Source organism: Cupressus sempervirens, chromosome 3, assembly GCF_028749045.1.
Source record: "Cupressus sempervirens isolate cs-2001-9-10 chromosome 3, ASM2874904v1, whole genome shotgun sequence".
NCBI classification, from domain to species: domain Eukaryota; kingdom Viridiplantae; phylum Streptophyta; class Pinopsida; order Cupressales; family Cupressaceae; genus Cupressus; species Cupressus sempervirens.
This window is the reverse complement of record NC_143120.1, coordinates 674332912-674359083: the sequence shown is the minus strand read 5'-3', so window position 1 is coordinate 674359083 and position 26172 is coordinate 674332912. Positions and strand designations below refer to the sequence as shown.

At 37.9% G+C, this 26172-nt stretch overlaps 1 protein-coding gene across 1 annotated transcript; it reads right to left on the bottom strand.

Moving 5' to 3' along the window:
• Positions 1 to 21026, bottom strand: LOC149568526 (uncharacterized). The gene is made up of 2 exons (XM_089817571.1): positions 20688 to 21026; positions 1 to 2397 (listed from the first exon to the last, which is right to left on the bottom strand). The coding sequence occupies exons 1-2, from the start codon at positions 21024 to 21026 to the stop codon at positions 52 to 54; spliced, it is 2685 nt and encodes an 894-aa protein (XP_089673697.1). The 3' UTR covers positions 1 to 51.
• Between the last annotated feature and the right edge of the window lie 5146 nt (positions 21027 to 26172).

The window sequence follows — 26172 nt, the reverse complement described above, 5'->3', positions numbered from 1 at the left end:
ACTTAATAAGAATTAACAATTGTACATTAATTTCTATAAAGATCTTTGATGCTATTCCCAGTATTTAGCCACTCGACACCACAATGCCAAACCAACTCCACAAAACGCCACCACAAATCCGACCCCTGTTCCCATCTTCAACTCTCTGCTTTTCCACAACGAAGTCTCTTCATCTTCTTTTTCTTGTGAAGCGGGAGGAAATGATGTTGGTGAAGAACAAGTCTTATTCAGTGGAAATCCACACAAATTCTGGTTACCCAAAAACGACGATGCTCCAAATGTGTCAAAGTGGCGTTGTTGAGGAATCCTTCGTGACAGATTATTATTTGACAAATTCAAATATCCCAGAAAATCGAGACCCTGGATCGAAACAGGAATCGGCCCATTCAACTGATTGCCCGACAAATCCAAAGATTCTAAACTGTGGATGTCTCCCAAGCTATCTGGAACGCTCCCACTTAAATGATTGTGACTCAAGTGTAGACTAATCAGTCCTTTCAGCTTCCCAATTTCCCCTGGAATTTCTCCTCTGAGATTGTTTGCAGAGAGGTCAATAACAGTAAAAGCCGCAGGAATCGAAGAGTAGTCCAGCTCGTTTCCCTTGTTGGTAATGTTAACCCCTTTCTGATAATACATTTCATAAGCAATAAAGTACCTTCCATACCTTTCGCCATTGTTTTGAGCAGTAGCCATGGCGAGTAATTCTGTGATTTCAGGGGGGATGACACCTGAGAAGCCATTAGAGGCGAGGCCGATGATCTGAAGAATGGGTAAATGAAATATATCTGAAGGAATCATACCCAATAGATTATTCGATCTCAGAACAACAACTCGCAGATTTTTTAAGTTTGCAATCCAATTGGGCAATTCCCCAGTGAAGTTGTTCTTGCTGAGGTCCAGGAACTCTAGTAGCTTACAGTTGAGAAGCCCTGATGGAAATTCCCCTGAAAATCTATTACCTCTCAGATCTAATGACTTGAGCTGTTGTAGATCAACCACTTCATCTGGTATTTCTCCCTCCAGTTCATTGCTATACAATGTCACCACTTCCAGAGAGGTGCAATTTCCCAGGGTTGAGGGCAGAGCATGGCTGAGCTTATTATTTGACAGATCCAGATTTTCTAACCTCTGCAACAAAGAGATTGATGAAGGAATGGCACCTCTGAATTTGTTGTTAGACAGCGACAAAAACTCCAGAGAAGGGGGAAGATTTGTACCAATATAATCTGCAATGTTTCCTTCAAAATTGTTCTTGGACAATTCAAGAACAGTCAATTGATGGTGAAGGGCAAAAGAGGGAAGAGGACCATGGAGATGATTGCCTGAGAGGTTCAGGGTCTTTAGATTATGCAATTTAGTCCATAACAATGAGGGTATGCTTCCCACCAGACTGTTACTGGAAAGATCTAAATGCTCAAGTCTGGTCTGGTAGGACAACCATTTTGGAATGCTCCCACCCATGTTACACCCTCTAAGAAATAGCATTAACGGATTAAAAGAAGGAATCCAATCTCTGCTTATGTTGAGAGTCGATCCACTATCAGTTAACCAAAGGTACTGCAATTTGGTTAGGTTTTGAAGCAGAGATTCTGTCACTATTCCCTCCAACTGATTGCCCCATATTGAAAGGGTTTCAAGGGAGGACAATTGACCTAATGAGTATGGAACACTACCATTCAATTTATTTACACTAAGATCAAGATATGTCAAGGATGACAATTTGGACAACCACTGGGGAATGGTGCCTTGCAGTCCATTATCACAAAGGCGGAGGAAATTGAGTGAAGAGAGATAGCTCAAGGATGAGGGAATTGTTCCATAGAGTTTATTGACACCCAAATCTAGATATGTCAAGAAGCTTAGATTCCCAATGAAAGATGGGATTGTACCTGATAACTGATTCACTGAGAGGTCCATGTGAGTGAGGCTTAAAGCTGCAATTCGGGCTGGCAGAGTCCCATTCAGGAGATTCATCCTCAAATTGAGTGAAACCAAGCTGTTTATGGTGAATAACCAATTGGGTATTTCAGAAGAAAGTGAATTGTTCTCCATATGCAGATATGCAAGGGAAGTCAGATTTCTGAGAAGAGGAGGAATTTGACCTACCAGACTACAATTACTCATCTCCAAATGTTGAATCCTCTTAAGATCGCCAATCGACTCACCCAATTCTGTCATAGGAAGGCCGCTGAGATTGACCCCACGGAGTGAAATATACTCCAGTTGAGTAAAATTCCTAAGCCATTTCAAACAGGGGATTTTCAGATTCTCTAGATCAGAAAAATCCAAGTAAAGCAGCTTTGAAATCTTTCCCATTTGTGTAGGCAGGAATCCAGAGAAGCCTGTGTTCGAGAGGTTGAGATAAGTGAGGTCTATCAACAAGGACATGTTTGTAGGTGTATATGTGAAAATGCGGCCTATGCTAACACACACACACTTCAACACGGTCATTGCATGCGGATTCATCTCGGAATGAACATTGGATTGTTCATCCAAAATTTGTCCTGCAAAGCGACCTGTTGCCTTCTATCTAAAGGGATTTTGCCTATTAATATCCTCAGAATCAAGGTGCAAGCAACCAGACCCTATAAGAACGAAGGATTTGACAATGAAATTAAGCTAAGAACGAGTATGTAGATTAATCTAAAATGAAAGATGCAATGTAATCTAAGAACAAATAAAGCAAACTAGATTAAGCATATGCATGATTAAACTAAAATGAGATTAAACTAAGAATGAGAATGTATGCAAGAAATGTAAGTAAATATGAGCATGAATTTCAATGGCGATTTGATGCAAATTCTCCAAATTCATCTTCCTAAAATGAGGAGATGAGGGTCTCTTAAATAGACTTTCCTAGAATCCATCAACGGTTGAGATCGATTTAGATCAACGACCAAGATTGAAGATGAGGTTCAGTCATAAAGGGAGATTCCCAAATTAAAGGGAGTTAACAGACTTAATTTGAGTAAAATAAGGAGTTAACTGTTTTAATTTGAGTAGAAAAAGGAGTTAACTGATTTAATTCATTTTTGATCAATAGTGAACTGGAAATTTCCCTTTTTGAACTGAAGAGAGATTTTGTTGAGATATTTAATTTAATAAAATGAGATATGCTCTCATAATTACTTTTTCTATTTAATTAAATAATCTTTAATTAATTAGAGACACTTTTGTTTAATTAAATAACTTCATTTAATTAATTAGGAATGGCTTCCCATTTAATTAAATAACTTTGTTTAATTATTTAGAAGTAAGTACTCCATTTAATTAAATAATTTCTTTTAATTAATTAGATATATCTTTCTCATTTAATTAAATAATTACATTTAATTAATTAAAATAGGTGTATTTATTAAATTAAATAAATTTAATTCCATAGTACATTAGCCTTAAGATATAATTTAATTTAATTAAAGTATAAATACTTAATAATTAAATTAAATATTAATCAATAGGTTTAATGTGACTAATATGAGTAAATACTATAGGAATTAAATAATAAGCATGATGAATGTAGATTTAGGTTTTCTGCATCTGACAATTAAGTCAAGTAGCGAATAGCAGAATGAGAATTGCCTATTAGAATAGGACTTTAAGATTGATCAGAAATAGACCAGAATTGGTTGAGATGGCAATGAGCCAATTTTGGGGTATTACATTTTGCCCCTCTTTGAATGAATGTGCAAGCAACACGTTCAATTCAAAGAAAATCAGAAAGCATGATGCAAAGATGAGATTGGTTTCGAAGGTGATGATATGAAGACCAATTGATAAGCTTTTTAAGGACCATCTCTAGGACAGAGCTTAATCCTAAGGGATCCGAGTAGAACACTTAGATACCTAATAGTGATAGCATTTAAAAGGCTACCTCCAGAACGAAGCGTAATCTTTAAGGATCCAGACAAAATGTCTAGATACCTGAAATTGATAGCATTTAGAAGATTATCTCCAGAATAGAGCGTAATCTTCAAGGATCCAGATAGAACACCTAGATACCCGAGAATAATAGCATTTAGAAGATTATCTCCAGAATAGAGCGTAATCTTCAAAGATCTAGATAGAACACCTAGATACCTGAGATTGAAAGCATTTAGAAAACTATCTCCAAAACGAAGCTTAACCTTCAAGGATCCAGATAGAACACCTAGATACCCAAAATTGATAAAAGAAAGATAACAAGGTTCAATCATGAGTCGTAGAATCATCCTCAGAACAAGGCTTGATCCTCAGGAGAAGGGGTTTAGATTGTCCCAATACCTGTCTATCAAACTCTGAGAAGAGTTGTTATAAGGTTGATCAGTTGATGAAAAGATAAGATAGATGGCAGAGATGCCAGATGGAAGGGAACAAAAACCCGCAAGTGATGAGATGCCCCAAGTGACTAGGACATAAGATGGGAACTAGATGCCCCAAGCAATAAGTATTTAATGATGTAATCATCTTACCCCCTCGGGAGCGAAATCAAAAGATGACACACCAGAAATATGATTGAAGCAGTACATCATGAGATATAGAAAAAATTTGAGATTCAGTAGAAGCTAGAAGAGATCAGAATGATCTAAAAAAAATTCAGGGTTGATTTGAAATGATTGCGAAGTTGCAAAAACCAAGTTTGACCAAAAGTTGACCAGATTCAGCCATAGTTGACTTAAGTTTGACAATTTTCAAAATGAGTTTTGAAAATATGGAGAATGTAAAGTTGAAAGGATTCCAAGAATCATAAAGTATCAGAAAGATTTGGGCTGCACAAGCGTTCGATCACGTTGGTCCCCAAAATTTTAAAATGCATTTTTAAGGCTCTTAGGTGTGTCAGATTTTGAATTTGATCTCGAAAATGGATCCAGAATGGTCCAATTAGCCAGGGGTGCGATTTTTGCGCAAATCCGAGCACTTTGAAAAATTTGGTCAACACCTATATAAGGGCTTGAAGGGTCATTTTCAATTCATTTTTGCTTTTGTCTTGTAGTGATTTTGAGCTCTGATAGAGACATGGCAGTGAACATGAGATATCATTGATTTGAGCGCTCTAGACGACACAGCTAGCCAACAGACTATGGACCACTGGTGAGTCATCGATTTCCCATCTTCGTACTTTTGTTTTCACGCATTTCGAGTTCATTTATGCATGTTTTTTGAAATCTTGCTTCGCGCGAGATCGATCTCTTCTCGCGTGAAGATATTCTTTCTTTGCGCGAAGAAACAGGATGCGCTGTTTCTTCGCGCGAGGCCAAAGGATCTTAGCGCGGGGTAATTTTGGTTTCGCGCGAAAGTGGAGATTCTTCGCGTGAGGCAATTCGTGTTTTGCATGAGAACCTCTTTTCTCGTGCGAGAAGATCTATCTTCGTGCGAGGAGATCTTTTTTTGCGTGAAGGATAGATTCTTCGCGCGAATAAAGAACTATTTCGCGCGAAACTATATGTCTTTGCGCGAGATTTCACGAATCTCGCACAAAATTTTGTGCCAGTTTTGTGATTTTCGCATTTAGAAATTACATTTTATTTCATTTTGATGCGTCATTTCGACTTGATACTGAGCATTTGTTTGTCATTTTTTTTTGTTGTGCGTGCAGGAGGTTTTTGGAGATGTGTCATTCAGATCTCATTATCTGCCGTATGGAGAGTTATTGCGGAGTTTGGATGACGCAGATCGGGCACACATTGCCCGATTGGGTTTGTCTTCACTATGCCAGATTCTAGCCATGATGGTGAATCATGGCCTTCTCACTGCATTGGTAGCGCATTTCCATTTGGAGACGAACATATTCCATTTACCAATGGGTGAGATGACGATTACCCCAGAGGATATATGGAGGATACTGAGGATCCCATTTCACGGTGCCCGAGTCATCTATGATACAGTGCCTCGATTAGGGACAAAGGCACTTCCCATTGTATTCGGGAGAGAGCTACCGAGAGGTAGAGCCATCAGCTGGGATGAGCTGATGCATACTTATGGACCCACACAGAGGTTGGCATCTGTGCTGGGTATTTTCTTGAGCTTCTTCCTATGTCCTGACAAGGGATAGCATGGATTGGAGTGTGGATGGGGTGTCATGCTCTGTAGGATGGTTGAGGCACTCGAGATCTTTGGGTGGGGTCAGTGCATGTTGGCCCATCTTTTTCATGAGATGCATGAGGTCATCTTCCATGAGAAGAAGACCATGGTAGCGGGTGTTTATGTTCTATAGATCTGGTTCTGGGAGCATCTCCTTATATGTAGGCCAATTTTTGAGGATTCTTGGGAGCCCATGGAGCCCTACATCTGCAGATATCGAGGGCATATTACCCAGGCCCACCTGGGTAAGACTGAGCACTGGCGAACTCATCTTGATGACCTGGTGTCTGTTATATGGCGACCCTGGAGAGAGACAGAGGACTAGGATGATGCCCCGAGAGAGTTACCCTGGATGTTTAGTTCTCGACCGCTGGCTGGCAGGACGACATTGGTTATAGAGAGATTCATGATCTCATGAGTGTGGCGGCAGTACGGCCGACCACAGGACATTTCAGTTGAGTATTGTGCCTATGCCAGGGTGCAGAGGGATATTGTTCGGGGATGGCCACCACGGATGGATCCAAGATGATCGATGATAGAAATCCGCAATTTGGCTGCTGTTCAGTGGGACTACCTACCAGAGGTAGTAAATGCAGGGATGACACTTGCATATTAGGCATTTTTGATGAGCCATCCATTCCCATGCTTCACAGATCCACTAGGGATGGCAGGGCAGGTACAGGGGTAGGGACAGGTGCCTCAACAGTAGCAAGCAAAGCCATAGGTGCCACCACAAGTCCAGCACCGGGTATAGCAGATACCTATTCCTCCACGTCAGATGGGATCAAACCCAGGTGCTGGGGGTAGTGGGGCAGGACATAGTCGGTGGAGGAGGCAGAGGATAGAGGAGCAGGTCCCTTAGCAAGAGGTCCCACAGCAACAGGTGCCCCCATAGCCACAGGTACCTCCACCAGAGATGGTTGATGAGGATATGCTGGATCAGCCAGCAAGTGGGGTATAGGATGCGGTATGGCGATATCGAGAGCGGGTTCTTGCGGCCTCCCGACAGTTGGGAGAGTTGCAGATTGCATTGGTAGTCAAGGATGCACAGCTGGTAGAGCAACAGTGAGAGACAGACCGTCAGAGAGAGTGCGCAGAGACTGCAGAGCGTAGGCTGGAGCTGGCACAGGATGAGATCCGCTTCCAGTCTGCTCAGGCTGCATATTATTATGCTGCATATACCAACGCCGTGCCAGATGAGACATTGCAGGTGCAGCAATTTTTGCAGTATGCATGAGAGTCCAGAGGTGCACGACCTCCTGTCAGGCCAGATATGCCACCATCGCCTCTGCCACCTACTGTTCCTGCTCCTCCTAGAGGCGAGAGTTCGGGATAGAGTTTGGCGCTCTGTGCTTGATTTTTGATTTTGAGCCCTGGCTATGTATCGATTGGTGTGCTAGCACCACATGTATCATTTTTTGATCGATTGCGCTCGAGTAGCGCCCATTTTTGTACTGACCCATTCTTTGATATATATATATATATATATATATATATATATATATATACAAGATTTTGAGCCGAGTATTTCTATGTACATGTCATTGTATTTTTTGTTTTGTTTTGATGTATATGAGATGTATGTTGTATTTAGATAGAAAGCATATGTATGAACTGACATCTGACATAGTGTTGTGTGTTTTTTTTTGATAGTCACAGGTATTCCATTGAGGAGCAAGAATCGATGAAGCAAACGCTTGTGCAGCCGTGGAGGAATCTGATGCATGTGGAGTATGAACAGGATTACCATCGAATCGCGTGCTAATGCAAATGAAGTATGCAAGACTATGTTAAATGCAACCCTAGGTCTAGTTACCAAGCCTCGATGATTTATCATCATTGGATATAAAATAAAGCTCATATGTTATACAATTTCCACTGACATTGCAATCATGAAAATATGAATATAACATATGTTATTGGGATGTTGGGATTAAATGTAAGCATTCGAGGCACAAGAAGCCAGAATGACCAGAACATTTGTCCCTTTTAATGTAGCAAGTTAACATAAGCATCAGAGCATAAACGATAGGATGACCCAAATGTTGCTTGCATAACAGGCACACTAAACACACAGAAGATCCCTCTTATGCTAAGTATTTAGTATTCATTCTGTCTGCAATGACCCTTGTGTTCGTAACCTGAGATAGAAGTGTGCTAGATATACTCGCAGTGACCCGTACTTTCACTTAGCAGGACGAGTATCAATATTTACTGTAGCATGAAGAGTTCACTCCAACAAACAAGAAGAAGAACCAATGTCATTGACGTATCTATATAAAAGGAGTCGAGGTACACATGGCCATCCAATACAAGATGGAGGCTCTTATAGTGGACACCCCTCTTACAGGAATAGATCAACTTATAGAAGTAAACTGCAAACAGAAAGCAAAGAAAAAGATCATGCCCCCAGTCATTACTTCTCTAGTGGAAGATGACATCATCGAGTTGCTCGAGGAGATATGATAAAGCAAAAGAAAGCAAACAAAGAAAATGCTCAGCATATCCAAACAAGTATATCATTATTTTTTTGAGTTCAATGTTTTCGAGATTGATGTCAAGTGTCAATGTCCAGAACATATAAGAAAGAAATCTCTTTAGTAGGGTGACAACAGTAGGCAGACACAGTCAGAATGACTAGTGACTGAGGTCAAATAGGAATCTTCATGATGAAGAACCTATGAAGGACTAAGCGATAGTAGACAGACATAGCCAGGACGACTGGTGACTGACGCAAAAGAGATCTTCCATAAAGGAATCTTGAGACATGACCCAAGCAACGGTAGGCAAACATAGCTATAACAACTAGTGACCGTTGCGAAAGAGATTCTATGAGGAGAATCTCGAAAAGAGTGACACTAGCGACAGTAGGCAGATGCAGTTAGAACGACTAGTGACTGTCACGAAGGAGGTTCTATGAGGAGAATCTTGAGATGAGTGACACTAGAGGGGAATGCCCCCGAGCTGAAACAAGACTCAATCCATGGATTCATGAGCTGAAAGCAGGAAAAACAAAAGCATGAAAGTGACAGTATAGAATAACCAGAAGATGCGCTGCAAGATGGAGCATTGGGAACAAGAGGCACCTGTTTACCAAGTTTTCACCTTCTTGGCAAGTTTTCCTTTTTTTGCTACCATGATGCCTGTTTCCAGGTTCTCACCAATGGCACTTTTCTTATTTTTCAATTTTTTTGTATTTTTTTCATTTTTTCATTTTTACTTTTTTTGGTGTTATGAAGGCACCTATTGCTAGGTTTTCACCAGGGTAACAATTTTTTCAGGACTTTTTTTGATTTTTAGGATTTTTTTTAGGACATTTAGATATGTACAGAGAGCTTGCTAAGATTGAATCAACTGTAAAACCGCTTTAGGTGGAGAGTGTTCATAGGCTCTTTAAGCACTTCTCTTTTGGTTGTGGAAAGTTGATAGGCACTAGATCCATATACTGCAGTAATGATGTAAGGACCTAGCCAGTTTGGTTCAAACTTTCCCTTTTGCATTCGTTATTGTTGATTCTTAGGATTCTCTCTCAGGATGAGATCACCCAGCTAGAAGTCACGTGGCCTAATTCTCCTATTATAGCTTCATGCCATTCTTTGTTGATATGCTCGTAGATGATCACAGGCCACTTGTCGTCGTTCATCCAGCAACACAAGCTCTTGAAGTCAGGCTATCCTATAGTCATCATCAGTGATACGACATTTCATAGAGATTCTCAAGGTAGGAATCTCGACCTCTATCGGAAGCACAACATCTGCCCCATATACCAACACAAAAGGAGTCATGCCCGTTGGAGTTCTAATGCTTGTTCTATATGCCCACACGGCTGGATTGATCTGGAGATGCCAATCTCTCCCTAATTTACTGACTGTGCGATGAAGAATTTTGAGGATCGCTTTATTGGATGCCTCAACTTGGCCATTACCCTGGGGGTAATAAATGGAAGACCAATGTTGTGCGATCTTGAATTTCTTGCATAGTTCCTTAAGGTCTTTATTTTTGAACTATCCTCCATTATCAGTAATGATTGAGGATGGTATACCATATCTACAAATGATGTAGTTTGTGATAAAAAGCACTACAGTTTTGCCATTAGAAATTGTGAGAGGGACTGCCTCTACCCATTTCGTGAAATAATCTGTAGCGGTGATAATGAACTTATGTCCATTAGAAGAGGTTGGGTGAATTTGTCCCACCAAGTCAAAGGCCCATTGTTGAAATGGCCATGTTGTAGTAGAGGGAATCAACTCTGTAGCTAGAGTGTGAATGAGATTCTCGTGTAGCTGACACTGTTTGCAGGACTTAGCATATTTAATAGCTTCTTGCTCCATTTTAGGCCAGTAGTAACCAACACAAAGGAGTTTGCGAGCTAGTGTTAGGCCATTGGAATGAGATCCACAAATGCCTTTGTGAACGTCAATTAGTGCGTGTTTGGACTCGTCGAGTTCTAAACACCTAAGGAGTGTTCCGTCGAGACCTCTCCTATACAGATCGTCATCAATAATGACATAATGTGAAGTGTTACAGATTAGGTAATGTTTCTCATTCCAGGTCAGACCTTCTGGAATTGTTTGATTAGGAAGGTAGGAATAGATGTGATGGTAGCGGGATGATTCTTGTCCTATAATAGAATAGATCATCTTGGAATCAGGTGTGTCATAGGCTGGGTAGTGTAACGCTTCCACCAAGAACTCGTGTCGTAGATCATTTTCTCGCATTTGTAGAAGGGAGGCCAGAGTGGCCATGGCGTTAGCCACTTTATTATCTCCGCATGGAACTTGTTGGAAGGTGATGTGTGCAAAATATTTTGTCAAGTCATCAACCATGCATTTGTAAGGAATGAGTTTTTCATCCTTTGTTTGATACACATCATTTACTTGGTTGATGACAAGCTAAGAGTCACCGAAAATATCCAACTGATCTACTCTCCATTCAACTGCAATTTTCATACCATTGATCAAAGCTTCATATTCAGCAATGTTATTTGTACAAGGAAACATAATCTTGTATGCTTTGGGCAATGAGTATTTCTATGGTGTGATGAAAAGTAATCCAGCACCTGATCCTTGTTGTGTGAAGGATCCATCGAAGAACATAACCCATGTATGGTGAGTGAGTGTTAGAATTGACTCATCTAAAAAATCAATGTTTATTGGTAGAAGACTCTGTATGGGTGCCTCAACCAACTGGTCTGCAATTGCCTGTCCCTTTATAGCTTTGCATTCAACATATTGGATGTCAAACTCACTTAGTATCATGACCCATTTAGCCAATCTTCCTATGAGAGCTACCTTATTGAGCAAGTACTTTAATGGATCTATTTTAGCCACAAGCCATGTAGTGTGGGCAAGCATGTAGTGTCTCAACTTTTGGAAAGCAAAGACCACTGCCAAGCAAGCTTTCTCAGTAATACTGTAATTTTTCTCATAAGAGACCAATGTTCGGCTCAAGTAATAAATAGCTCTTTCTTTTTTGTCATTGTCTTCCTGAGCCAACAGGATTCCCAAAGATGTTTCAGTGGCTAAAATTTATAAAAGCAAAGGCTTCCCATGCATAGGAGGCATCAGGATTGGTGGATTGACAAGATATGTTTAATCTGTGTTAAGCTTTGCTCACAATCCTCGCTCCATTTGAATTTCACACCCTTATGTAAGGTCTTTGTGAAAGGTTGTGATTTATCTGCCAATTGTGAAATAAACCTACGAATAGATTAAAGCCTTCCCTGTAGTCCTCTCATCTGACTGATGTTTTGAGGTGGAGGCATGTCCATTATTGCTTGTACTTTTTCTAGATCTACTTCAATTCCCTTTGCAGAAACAATATATCCTAATAGTTTTCCTGATGTGACACCAAATGCGCACTTCTTAGGATTGAGCCGAAGACTAAACTTTTCCATACAATCTAGGATTGGTCCCAAATCGTGCAAATGAGTATAGCGTTTAGTGCTTTTGACCAGAGTATCATCAACATAGTCCTCCATAGTTCTATGCATCATGTCATGAAAAATTGTAGTAATAGCCTGCTGATATGTAGCTCCAACATTCTTTAAACCAAATGGCATCACATTCCAACAAAAGGTTCCCCATGCACATGTGACAACTATTTTCTGTTGATCTTCTGGTGCAATTTTTATCTGATTGTATCCAGAAAAACCATCCATAAGTGAGTGCATCTCATAGCCAGCCGTCATGTCCATAATCATATCAATATTAGGGAGCAAAAAGTCATCTTTAGGACATGCCAAGTTAAGATCACGAAAATCTGTACAAACTCTGATAGACTTATCGTGCTTGGACACAGGGACAATATTGGATATCTATTCAGCATAATCAATTGCACGAATGAAACCAACCTTCAGAAGTTTCTCCAATTTGGCTTTGACTAGTAATGCAACATTAGGATGCATTTTCCGAAGCTTCTATTTAACTGGTTTTATGCCTGGTGTTATGGACAAGTGATGCATAATAAGATCAGGATCCAATCCTGGCATGTCAGAATATGTCCAGACAAAATTTATTTTCTTTCCCTTGAAAAAGGCAATGAATTGTTCCTTCTCTTCAAGTGACAATGATTGCGCCAGATGTATCACATGAGGATGTTCTTCTGTGCCCAGGTTAATTGGCTGTGTTGGCTCTATTAACACTGATGATCTCTCCTGAAAGTGACTGGGAAGGACATCAAATATCTCATCCATGGGTGCCTCAGAGAGGTTTTCACCCTTGGATACGTCTTTTGTTTTTACTTTTTTTTGGATCCGACACTGCCACAATGTGGTTTTCACCATCAGACCTCTTGCATTTTTTCTTTTTAATCTTGTGATTGAGATATTTGATGTCGGCCTCAATCATGTTGACGCTCTGCTCATTGGTGGAAGACATTACAGGTTTGATAGCGTTTAGGTAACAGGAAAGAGTATAGTCATTCTGGAACATGGGGACTTCATTAGATGCATTGGGGGTCCAGTCTATAAGCTCGAGATGTGCGAGTGAGAGAGTAGTGGCTGGTTCAATTGCGTTCACAGTATAGTTATTAAATGCGTGGACCAGCAATTCGAGACCTACGGCGACGTCACCCACAGGTGTATTCAAATGTCTCAGAGTACGAACATTAGTAATTGATGACTCTAGGACACTAGTTGGATCAGACCCCTATGACCTATCCCTAGACGTTTTAATCACTTTGATTTGATTTTCATAGACATGCACTTGGTCAATGTCTTTATCAGTAGTCGCTTCTGAAAGATTGTCAAATTCATATTCATGAGAATCGGTGCTACATGGTGAGAGACTATAGAACTCCCCAACAGTGATAGGGACATACTCTCCTTCAGCCTCTGGATTCTTACACAAATACTCAATATGGCATGACTGACTAGATTCTCCCTTTTCTAGATGATATTTGAGTTGCTCAGCATTGTCCTCAGAAGAATCACTAGTATCATCCACAGTGCTAACACGTGGCACAAAGTCATCTAGCTCAGCAAAGAATTTAGCAAGATCATAAGGAATAGGATGAGGGTAAGAATCCTCATCATCAGATTCTTCCTCTCGAGTACCTAACCCAGATTGTGACTCATTTTCAGATGAATTCTTAGGTACGGGTATGAATTTATTGGATCCCAAATGGAAAGGGACCTTCTTGAACCCTAGGCTAGTTGTGTCACTATTGCTTTGAGCTGTTGCTTTGATAGGATCTATTAAACCATTATTATTGCACCCAATATGGCCGGTTCCCTTGTAGCCAAAATGCTTCATAAGCTTAAGACCAGGTCCATACTTTTTAGGAGTGATATCTCGAGCTTGTTCTGTTAGGTCTACTAGAGACTCTTCTTTGTAAAACCATGCAACAATGGCTTTGTTTTCACTTTCATCTTCAAAGGGAACTGTAGCTTTAACAAAAGAGCCATTAAACTTGGTCTGAGGTGTCAACACGAATGGTTTCTTTGCTACTAAAGGTCTCCCAAAATGTCGAGGGGACTCTGGAATAGATGTTAATGACAACACTTGTTCCATGTGGTACTCTCCCATACCAGTTTCTTTCAATTGAAATGACTTCTCAATTTGTTCTCAATTTGTTTCAGCTTATTGTTGTGAAAATCAGTAGACTCACGGTTAGCAGGGACAAAAGAATCAGCAGCTTTGAGCATATTGCAAGTGTAGCTAGTAGTGGCAAGAATAGTAACTTTGGAGCCATGAAATGGAAATTTAATGCATTGGTGGTATGTGGATGGCACAGTGCGCATCTCATGTATCCATGGTCGTCCCAACAGAATGTTGTAGGCTAAGGGAACGTCAAGCACCTAACAGGTGACATCCCTTTCAACAAGACTGACGCGAATTGGTAAAGTCACAAGACCTAGTGACTTTCGTTCTACTTCATCGTACACTTTAATAGTGATCTTTCGTCGAGGATCAACAGAGTCCTCAGAATAATCCAATTGTCTAAGCAGAGCAACAGAAACAATGTTTAGGCCAGTGTCATTGTCAATGAGTACCCGACGAACACGTGTCTGGTGGATCATAGCCTCAATGTGTAGAGGCTGATTGTGTGGGTGATTCAGTGAGTTTTCATCCTCCTCAGAGAAGGTCATAAGATGAGGTGAGGTCAAGTGACCTACCATGGATTGAAATCGCTCAAGATCAAGATCTTGAGGAACATTTGCCTCAGTGAGGGCTTTGTCCAGAATTTTCCTATGAGCAGGTGAGATTTTAAGTAGCTCAAATATGGAAATGTGAGCATTGGTTCATTTCAATTAATCTAGAACACTATAACTAGTTGCAGTCAAGTTCGTCATGTGTTTTGCACCTTTACTGGATGGACCAGCAAGGGCTTCGTCCTTGTGTTGTTCAAGATTTGAAGTAGGAGGTGTAGGGCCTTTGAGAACCAATTTTGCATGAGAGCGAGTAATAGCGTTAGCACAATGCTGTGAAGACACATTATCCATGTTATTGGAAGTAGGGCCTCTCAAGACAAATGGTGTCTTCGGTTTATCATTATCTTTCTTTCCCTTTATGGTAATAACGTTGCAGTATTTAGAATCTATAGGTTCAACCATGTGAATGACATTGTCATCATTGGAATACATATAGTTGACCTTATTGTAGGGTTCTAGTTTTGAAGTATCTCCTTTTTCATAAGCTAGGAAAGGCTCTTTGAACGCCTTGTGGTCCGAGTTTTTGTTATCTCCATCTACCACAAGTTCACCAGCATCAATCATGTCTTGGACTTTATGACGTAAGTTTATACAGTTGCTGGTTTTGTGTCCCTTGTTTTGGTGATACTCACAGAATGAGGTCTCATTCCACCATGGTGGACGTGGTTGTGGATCATAGGGACGAGGGTTATCCATTGGTGAGATAAGCTTATGTTGTAGCAATGTTTTGTAAACCACATCCAAAGGTTCTCCTAAAGGCGTATACTCTCGCTTGGGTCGTGCTGCCCATGAGTTTCTTGTTTTGTTCCCAGATGCCTTATTGTCAGGAGGAGGCTTCTCAGCACTTTTGGCCGCTTTGAAGTAGTCTGTAAGATTAAATGCTGCTTTAGCAAGTTTTGGTGTCACATTATCAACAACCCCATCATGTACAATTTCTCGGTTCTTGTTGACATGTTTGGTTTTATCACTGTTGGAAATGGAACCTTGTTTTGAGTCTCTCTGAAGAGTGAGCTCACCTTTCTTAACCATAAATTCTTCGATACGGATAGCCTGTGTAATCATGTCTTCGAAGGTACGTGGACCTTGTAGTTGGACTCTATACCCAAAATTAGGTAAGAGGTTATTAGTGAAAATGTCGAGCTTCTCCGTTTTTGGGATTTTACCGGAGTACTTAGTATAAAGTTGTCTCCACCGTTGAAGGAAAGTGAGAAAAGGCTCACCAACCTTCTGTTTAAGGTTGCATAGATCTCAGATATTTACAGGATGTTGAATGTTATGAGAATATTTCTGAACAAATGAATTAGCAATTTCATCAAACGTCTTGATACCAGGAGGTAAATGTGAGAACCACTCCAAAGCTTGACCACCTAAGCTTCTAGGGAATAAACGCATGAGGTACGTTTGATTATGTATAAACTCCATAGACAAAGTACCAAATTGCCACAAGTGATCTTGGGGATTAGTACTACCAAAGTACTTGTCATATTTGGGTAGTTCTACGCCTCTTGGAAAAGGTGGCATGTTTATACTTTTGTCAAATGGAAATGAACAAAGAGCGTCCAATGTGTATGTCTTTTTGGGTTTCTCTTTCTCATGCATCATCTGAGCCAATTGGTCTTGCATAATTTTCAGTTGTTTTTGGAGTTTAGTGGTCTCAATTTTTTCTTCACATGTGATAATGGTCTCCACATTGAAATGTGTGGGTAGTTTAGCTCCCTCTTGGGCGAGTTTGAGAAAGTACTTTTCTTTCTCTTCGTTGAGTAGGATTCCCATAACCTTCTGAAAGTTTTTGTCTCTTTAACATCTTGCTATGTGTTCAGGAAGGATTTCCACCTCTTCTTGTTCTTCATCAGTGTCATCTTCTTTCTCTTTCTCCTTGTCATCCCTAGGTTGTTCTTGATATCAACTATGACTACCCCATTCAGGTTCACAATTAGTCATTATAGGAACTTGTTCAATTTCCGTATGTTGTGTTTCAAAAGGGTCCGTAGAGAAAGGATCATACATTGTGTTTGAGGATGCAGGACTCCTACCTGTCTCAGTATCCTTTTGGTAAAAATGATTCCTAATTTGTTGCAAATTGGAAAATGTTCGTTGAACTTGAGATGACCTTGCAGGTGAGGAAGATCGTAAAGATGCCTCACTAGCCAAACTAGATATAGATTGCGTAGCGAAAGGTAAGCTACCTCTGCACGATTACAACCCCTAGCACGACCACGTCTATTGTTATCAGGATAAAACACGTTGCCGCTTCTGGTTGTGACAGGCATAGGCAAGGACAAGAAGCTAGAACCTAGACAAGGACTATACTAAGATTGAGTCTCAAAAAGGACAAGATAGTAGCAAGAATGTTGTTTAGTAAGGCACAAATGGTCTGATTTAAAGGCTAGAATAGCTAGAGATTATGACCACTGCGGCACAAAGTATGACAAGCATTAAGATGAGGACCAAGATTATGTATGAGACGAGACTAGTCAAGGTATAAGACATAAGTTTTTAGTTAAGCGAAGTGTCGCTGTTTTAGGACTGTTTGCAAACAAAGAGCGATAAATGGATGCAAAAAAGGACAATGTGCAGGCCGCAGATTAGCTAGAATAGACCCAAATTGTAAATGTTGATACAAAGTCTCGCGTGAAAAACCTTTACAGGCTGCATGAAAAGGTTTTATGGGCCGCGCGAAGATGTTTCTGTCTCACGCTTAGGTCAGTAACAATTTTTAATTTTGTGCGAGAATGTTTTTTGGATCGCGCAAAGATGCGCAACAAAATTTTAATTTCGCGCGAGGACAAAATGGCTTCGTGCGAGAGCCAAATGATTTCACACAAGAACAAAATGATTTCGCGCGAAAGGACAGAACAATTTCACAACAACGACTAATTTTGAAAAAAAATTTGACGTTCCAATAACCAGGCAGATAAACAAGCACGTAGAACAGCAAGCAAGTGATTTCAAGCACGTCTGAAAATAATGAGCAAGAGAAAAAGCAACCTTGCGCATGAACAATCAAGTGACTTAGTTTGTGCTAATCCCTAAGAGAGCTATTTGTGTACATTTTCAAAGAGTTTTGCAATCATTGCACACATTCCTAGAAAATAAAAGTTGGCTTCTCTAAGGTATTTAGTAATGGTTTGACTCTGCAACTTTTATGACTCACAGGGGTGACCTCCAATCTCGGTGCACCGAGGTTTTGACACAGTCTGAGAAATTAATCTTCAAGAGCTGCTAGGGAGATCTGACAACCCACAATGAACCACACCTGTGGAGATTTCTTCCACAAGGACATTTATATAGTGGTTGTCACTACCATGGAGAAAATGGCTATTACCGCTTGAGGTTCGGTCAACGCAATTTTCCCTATAGAGGGATTGTCTGCTACGGTTAACCCTCTCTAAAGGTGACTGACTCACAATAGTGTACCACAAGGGGACTTAGCTTCCAGATTCAAGGTTTTGACACCTTTTCACCTTTAGCCCAATCAAAACAAATAGATTAATTCGGCATGCTAAACTAAGATTATCTCTTAAAGATCTATGATATCATCTTCTTGTGATCTATCAACCTCTTCAGAGAAAGGATGCCTTAATCAACAAGTAGAAAATTCATCTATCTACAAGATGCTCAAAGTATCCTCCCCACCCATAAGGAATCCGTCTTAGAGAGGAGTTTCACTAGGAACCCACTCCCTCAAGATCCATGAATAGTGTTGATGGGGGCTTAATTACTATGTGTCTACAGATGTTAATTCCTAAAAACAAATCTATCTAAAAGTAATCAAAAAGCACAAGGTGATACACTTAATGCTTTAACTAATGTGAGGTGAGTCCAAAGATGTGGAGCATTTAACCCCTCACACAAGCCAAAACGAGTCCACAACTCAAAAATTAGTGAGTTCTAGAAAGCACAAAAGGGTTGCCTTGTGGAGCCTTTAACGCTTATGTCCTGTAGAACCCTCCCCTATTTAACGTGGTGCCGATCTTGCAACCACAGAGTGGAATGAGGGGTCGACGGATTAGCGAGTCAAATAACCTAAGATAGCTAATCAGATCTATCACTAAAGACTAAGCCTGCTAAATGAATACTAACAGAGATCACACCCTAGTATCAATTTATGCATGTGTTGTAAAATGAAAATACAAAAGGAAACACACAAGCTCAACACGAAAGATGTTTGTTTTAGATCCAAATGAAGTGTTATTAGCTGAGGAAGATTACCTAGTGATCCTTGCAACGCGCTTAGTAGATTTTTACCTATTTCTGGCAACTTTAGCACGTTTTTCCCATTGTCCCACAAACCACTGCTATGCTGTTCAAAAAAATCAGAAAACACAGAAACACTAGAAACTGCGAACAGTCAGCAGAAAAATCAAAAAATACGCAAATTAATGCAAAAAGAATGCCTCTGTCAGCAGAGTTTCACGCAAAATTCTTGGTAGTCCGCACGAAGAAGTTTTACGGCCTGTGCGAAATAAAATTCTGCTCGCACAAAGAAACAGGTCTTGCGCAAAGTTTCGTGTGCCAAAGAACTTTCTAGTGCGATGCGGAAAGAATCTTCACGCGAAGATTCTAGATCCTTGCGCAAAAATGAACAGTTTCGCGCGAAGATTTCAAATCTGTACCGGACAGTACAGACAAAGAGAAAAAAAAGAATTAAAAAAATACAGAAAGAGGCCAGAAAAATTGATTTTCGAGCCCCACGGTGGGCGCCAGAAATGTCTATGTAAAAATGTAGCCTATGCTAACACACACACTTCAACACAGTCATTGCATGCAGATTCATCTCGGAATGAACATTGGATTGTTTATCCGAAATTTGCCCTGCAAAGTGACCTGTTGCCTTCTATCTAAAGGGATTTTGCTTGTTAATATCTTCAGAATCAAGGTGCAGGCAACCAGACCCTCTAAGAACGAAGGATTTGACAATGAAATTAAGCTAAGAACGAGTATGTAGATTAATCTAAAATGAAAGATGCAATGTAATTTAAGAACAAATAAAGCAAACTAGATTAAGCATATGCATGATTAAACTAAAATGAGATTAAACTAAGAATGAGAATGTATGCAAGAAATGTAAGTAAATATGAGCATGAATTTCAGCAGCGATTCGATGCAAATTCTCCAAATTCATCCTCCTAAAATGAGTAGATGAGGGTCTCTTAAATAGACTTTCCTAAAATCCATCAATGGTTGAGATCGATTCAGATCAACGATCAGGATTGAAGATGAGGTTCAGTCATAAAGGGAGATTCTCAAATTAAAGGGAGTTAACAAACTTAATTTGAGTAAAATAAGGAGTTAACTATTTTAATTTGAGTAGAAAAAGGAGTTAACTCATTTAACTCATTTTTGATCAATAGTGAACTGGAAATTTTCCTTTTTGAACTGAAGAGAGATTTTGTTGAAATATTTAATTTAATAAAATGACATATGCTCTCATAATTACTTTTTCTATTTAATTAAATAATCTTTAATTAATTAGAGACACTTTTGTTTAATTAAATAACTTCATTTAATTAATTAGGAATGGCTTCCCATTTAATTAAATAACTTTGTTTAATTATTTAGAAGTAAGTACTCCATTTAATTAAATATTTTTTTTTAATTAATTAGAAATACCTTTCTCATTTAATTAAATAATTATATTTAATTAATTAAAATAGGTGTATTTATTAAATTAAATAAATTTAATTCCATAGTACATTAGCCTTAGGATATAATTTAATTTAATTAAAGTATAAATACTTAATAATTAAATTAAATATTAATCAATAGGTTTAATGTGACTAATATGAGTAAATACTATAGGAATTAAATAATAAGCATGATGAATGTAGATTTAGGTTTTCTGCATCTGACAATTAAGTCAAGTAGCGAATAGCAGAATGAGAATTGCCTATTAGAATAGGACTTTAAGATTGATCAGAAATAGACCAGAATTGGTTGAGATGGCAATGAGCCAATTTTAAGGTATTACAGTAGGCATCTCAACTCCATGGAAGGAATTCATGCTCAAATCCAGGTATTCCAGTTGGCTCAATGTGAAGAGCTTGAAGTTCTCACTCATGGAGTGAAGAGAAAGGTTGAAACCTCTGAAATCAAGAGAATCCACTTGTCCTGAGTGAGAGTAGCAGTGGAGGGCTGTCCATTGGTAGCAATTAGAAGAGCCGTTCCAAGACTCCAAGAGGCCATTCAGATCTTTCACGTTATCTCTTAATTTCAACAGAGCATCCTTCTCTATTTCGAGGCATTCATGTGTTTGTAGGCAAATAAAATAGACTAGTACACATATTTTGAGAATAACTCTAATTTTCTGCGCCATTGTTTGCTCGTGCTCTGTATATTGTATAAAAGGTCACAATACACAATTTTTTGTGTCTCGTTCATTTTACACATGCTTGACTTTTCCTCTTGTTTTTTTGTTTAAACTTTGTGACGGGTAACTACTCCATATCTGTGATGCTGCCAATAACTTGTGATCATACGATTTTTCAATCGGTTTTATGTAAGCTGGTGGGAAATGGAAGTGGTTTCCACAAGAGAGGAAGGGAAGAAAAAGCCAAATTTGAGAAACTTGTGGACACGGCATCCGTACATAATAAATAAGCAAGACGATTGAACGGATTTATATCATCGATGATCATTGGTCTGCTTGTTTATTCTGTCCAAGACTCCAGAAATATCTGAAGCTACAGTCATTCCCAGATCAAGCCTCTACTCCATTTCCATGTCAACGTCTTAATCCCACTGACAAAGGGCTGTAAAGATCATTCGAAGAAAGTAACGGTCTAAAAAAGAGGTTGAATATAAGAAAAATCCGTTCATGAAATAAATGTCCAGGAGGAATGGATGAGGAAATACCAAAATATGTAGGAACGATCAAATGACTATTTTTCAAATGTGATAGGGGCTACTGACGTTTAACTAGGTTGAAGGATACCTCTTAGGTTGTGGGAAAATAGTTTGTACTGGTAGATAAGTTGTCTTTGTTTTTGTATGGATCTTAAATTTGGCTTTCTTTCGAGCACGAGGTTGAGGTGCAGTGCATGAGGTTGAGGTGCGGTACCACTAAAATGCACCAATTTACAATGAAAATATAACTTATTTAAAACTATTTAACATTGGATGGGGTGAATATAAGTTGTGAGGTAGCCATTGGCCATGAGGTTGTGGGTTTGTTTCTATAAACATGTTGGATGACATTCTTTTGGAGAGGAAGGACTCTTCATGGACATTTAGAAATTAAGTTTGGATTTATTGGTTAAGTCTACTAGATGTTCCATATTGTTTCCAATCTTAAGTTTCATACACCATCTAGTATCATTAAAAAATTACTTTCATTTAATTTTATTCAAACATAATAACTTACTAAATTATTAAATTATACATTACCATTTGAAACCCTTATATTAAAAATGACACATCATTTAGTATCACTTCATAAATATTACCCTCAATTATAGAGGTCTATAACATAGATAAATAGATCAATTGGCTCACTTGACCTTGTTCGAATATGAGCTCTAATTACATAGTGAAGGATAATTATATAGAAGTTTATATAGAAGTTTAAAATTTAAAATATACCTAGATGTTTTAATTTTATAAATGAGTACTTTCTTGTATGTGAGTTTTATATATACTTTAATTATGTAACTAATATTTATGTTTTGTATACATTGAAAATTTTAGTTCTATAATTAAGTTGGTAGGCTTATGTAGAGCAAGACTCCCACTAGAATGTTTGGACTTTCTAGCAGTATTTTACACTATAGAATCTAAATAGTGTTAGGAATCTATTTTAGAAATATCATTTCCCAGTTCTGTAGGGAGTAGGTGACAATTAGAGAAGTGCCCATTACTATGAAAGCAAATACGTCTATATCTATTGTTAGATGTTCTTCAAGACCTTAGTAGAGGGAGAACTCTTTTTTATCACAACCATTAGCCTAGAAAGATAGTGGTATCCTTGTTCATCTTTCAATAAAAAAGGTAAGGTAATCCAGCAGGTTCCACAGATGAGACTTTGTGCAATTGTACCAATGTTAATCAAATGGAGTTGCTCTTCAAAGTGGTGTTCTGGTTCTTTCAAGGTGATTGTGTATTTGGTCTTTAATGGCATTTGCAATCTAAGCTCCAAATGATACTGGCAATTCATTTAGAGCCCATTGGGCTGTTGAAATTAGGAAATACAAATGTCAAAATATCCAAATTCACAATTTTTTTTTTTTCCAAATTCTAATGTTTGCCCAAAATGAACATATGATTCTTCTTTCTACAAAGATGGAAATGGAAAACCAATTCCAACTGCACTTTTTATAAATCAAATTTTATAAAGTTTTTGGGTCTGTTTGCTCGTGTTTACCCTTGTGCATATGTACACATCATATTATCCCAAATATAGAAGTTTTTTTGTACAATTACTGGAGATTTTGAAAGTTTTATTCATTGAAGTGCTTTAGATTGGTTTGTCAGAGTTGGATCTACAGACTCCTAGAGATTATATGTTGTAAGTTGTATAATTGGGTTTGATTTTTTGAGGTTGTCAAGCATTTATTTGTAGGTATGTTCATTGTAGAATATCCTCTCTTTAGTTGTATTAATCTCCAAAAAAAAAGATCACATAGTCTACCTTGAAAATGTCATGTTGTAATGTGTTTTAATCTCATCTGCTCTAATACCATAGTCTTACTCAAACACATTCAATAGAATCACAAGTTAAACTATTCTCACATGTCTTTGAGAATGGATCAATGTTGTAAGACTAAACTTAAGGACTATTTTTATTTATTGATTACCCCAAACAAAGATAGGTAGCTTCAAATACACATGCACATAGAAAGATAACTCCCAAGCATCTCTTAATACACAGTAACCCAAGAAACTTTTGGTCATGGACAAAAGACATAAACACTAACCATGTTAAGAGATGATAAGGATGAGAAGAAAAAGAATGGATGAGGATGCGAGTTGCTCAAGATGGATCTTTTATTACAGTTATTTAAAATTGCCTCCACATAATTAACAAAAGATGACACCAACACATAGAGGTGTTATTGAAATGAATTAAACTAGTTGTCACATGTGAGACGCAAATATGTCAAGTCAGATAAATGCCATATCATTGAATCCTAATAATTTATAAATTTCCAATCACCACAAGGAGAATACATGATATAGTAATGATGACACTTGTGGAATTCTTCTAAAATGTACAATCAACACTAGGAAAGTTGTCTCTCACATGTCAAGGAGGATCATAAGAAATAAGAAACAAAAGACTAAATGGAAAATAATAGGTTCATCATTACAAATAAATCTAAGGCATCTCAAATCAGGTATGAAGATTCTATCACAACTACTATTTAAACAAGTTTGGGGGGAATGATGAAAGCCAATATGTCCTATTTTACATATATTATATGTTTCAATATGTCTTCACATCCGTTTGTATAGACCATTTCTCTATGATTTCATATTGTACAAATATTCTAGCTTTAAGGGTGCAAATATTCTTGTCATGGAGAACACATCCTTGTCACTTTTTTATTAGGTACTATTATATATTACTTTGTGGCTAGCAACTTATTTCCACATGAACAATGTAAAAATTATGTTAGCTTCCAAACTCTACCGACTCACTATCTTATATTTTGTTGTCTATCCTCACCTCACCATTTTCTATGATGATTTCTATGTGTGAATTTTACACATTCTTAAGTGAGGAGAGCTTGTGGTACATATGACTTGCCCAAAAACTTGTGATAGTAAAAACCTTGTGGTCAGAATATGTTACTATGTTACTAAATTATTGTGAGAAATTTTCCATAATATGCCCATTTCTTATTTTTATATGTAGTTATAACAAAATTGTTTTTAACCTATGTATTCAACAATTCGTTCAAGCCTCAATTTATTGGCAATGGGTCAAAATAGTTTAACTATTTTATATTTAATTTTTATTGTTAATGTGCACATGACCTCTATATATATGATCAAATGTAACAACAATGAGAGCACATTTTATGTATGTAAACTGGAATATCTAGGAATTTTTTAATAGCAAAACTACATGTCCAAAACTTGTAATATTTTTGGATGAATAAAATGATGCTTATTATGATTGAAGCAGTGTTGAAAGGTGCTCATTCTCTCACTAGTTATATTGAGGAGGCATGATCCACTTCCCAGGATGATTATATTAATCTCAATTATATGCTTTGATTTCTTCATTTTTCAGCTTCCTATTGCATGTAGGTTTTCAATTATTGTTTATCCCTATGTGACAACAATTCTAGGAAACTTAATCAACTAATTTAATCACCTATTGAAGATATGGTCCCTAAACCTTTTCTTTTGTTGGTCACTTTCTTAAGACCCATAAAAATTATTCTAAAACTTGTTATTCTTAGGTTTGGGGACCCAATGAATATTTTGGTAAAAGTTCACCATAAAATAAATTAAGTACCCTATACATATCGAGTACTTGATACATAAAGTTATTATATTATAAATATAAAGTTATTATATTATATAGTATTATATAATATATAAAGTTAGAATTATATATATATATATATATATATATATATATATATCTAAACTTATAATATAGTTACTATTATATACTTAATATAGTATATAAATGCCCTACTCAATACTAGTTTGGAATAATGCCCTATTCAGAAATACAACAATCAATATGACATAAAATTGTCACTTTAGCATGTGTTATATTTCAGGAAACACAGTAGCATTGATTATTATATTGCATCTAAATCAACTCTCTTACCATCATTCAGGTTTGTTGGTTATTGTGACTAATTTTTTTGCTGACTGTAAGGTAAGAAAAATTAAATTGGTGTTCGAAAATAAATATGAGTTGTTTGTAGTTTGTATGGATCAAAGGAAAAAATAATTTAGTTGAGCATAAAGAGATGCATATGTTTGATAGGGGTACTCACTTCTTCAAAGTCATGATTAGAGAGTTATCTTAAAGATTGGTAACAATGTTCAATGACCCATTTGATCAAATTATGTGTGCTAAGGGGTCCTAGGACCCCTAAGGACATAAATAATTTGACTGAATGGCTCAAAGATTTGTAACAATAGATAATTATGTGTGCTAAGGTACCCTATAAGCCCCTTTTGACCCATTCAATCAAGTTATGTGTGCTAATGGGTCCTATGACCCCAAATGATAGATAATTTTACCAAATCAGAAGGGGTCAAGGGTATTCTATGACCTCTTTTGATCCAGTGGATATAATTATGTGTGTTTAGGGGGGTCTAGGATCCCTAATGACATAGACAATTAGATTAAATGGGTCAAAAGGAGTCACAAGGTACCCAATGCCCCCTTTTGACCCATTTGATCACACCTATAACAACATAGAGAATGTGATCGATTGGGTCAACATGGATCATAGAGTACCCTATGACTCGTATTGACCCATTCAATTGAACTA

What these genes read in the sequence shown, in the direction of transcription:
- LOC149568526 (XM_089817571.1), bottom strand. Translation starts at nt 21,026, where the DNA reads ATGGCGCAGAAAATTAGAGTTATTCTCAAAATATGTGTACTAGTCTAT. An exon ending in CCTTCCATGGAGTTGAGATG is followed by an intron (nt 2,398 to 20,687) that starts CCTACTGTAATA and finishes TTCACATATACA; the next exon opens with CCTACAAACATGTCCTTGTT.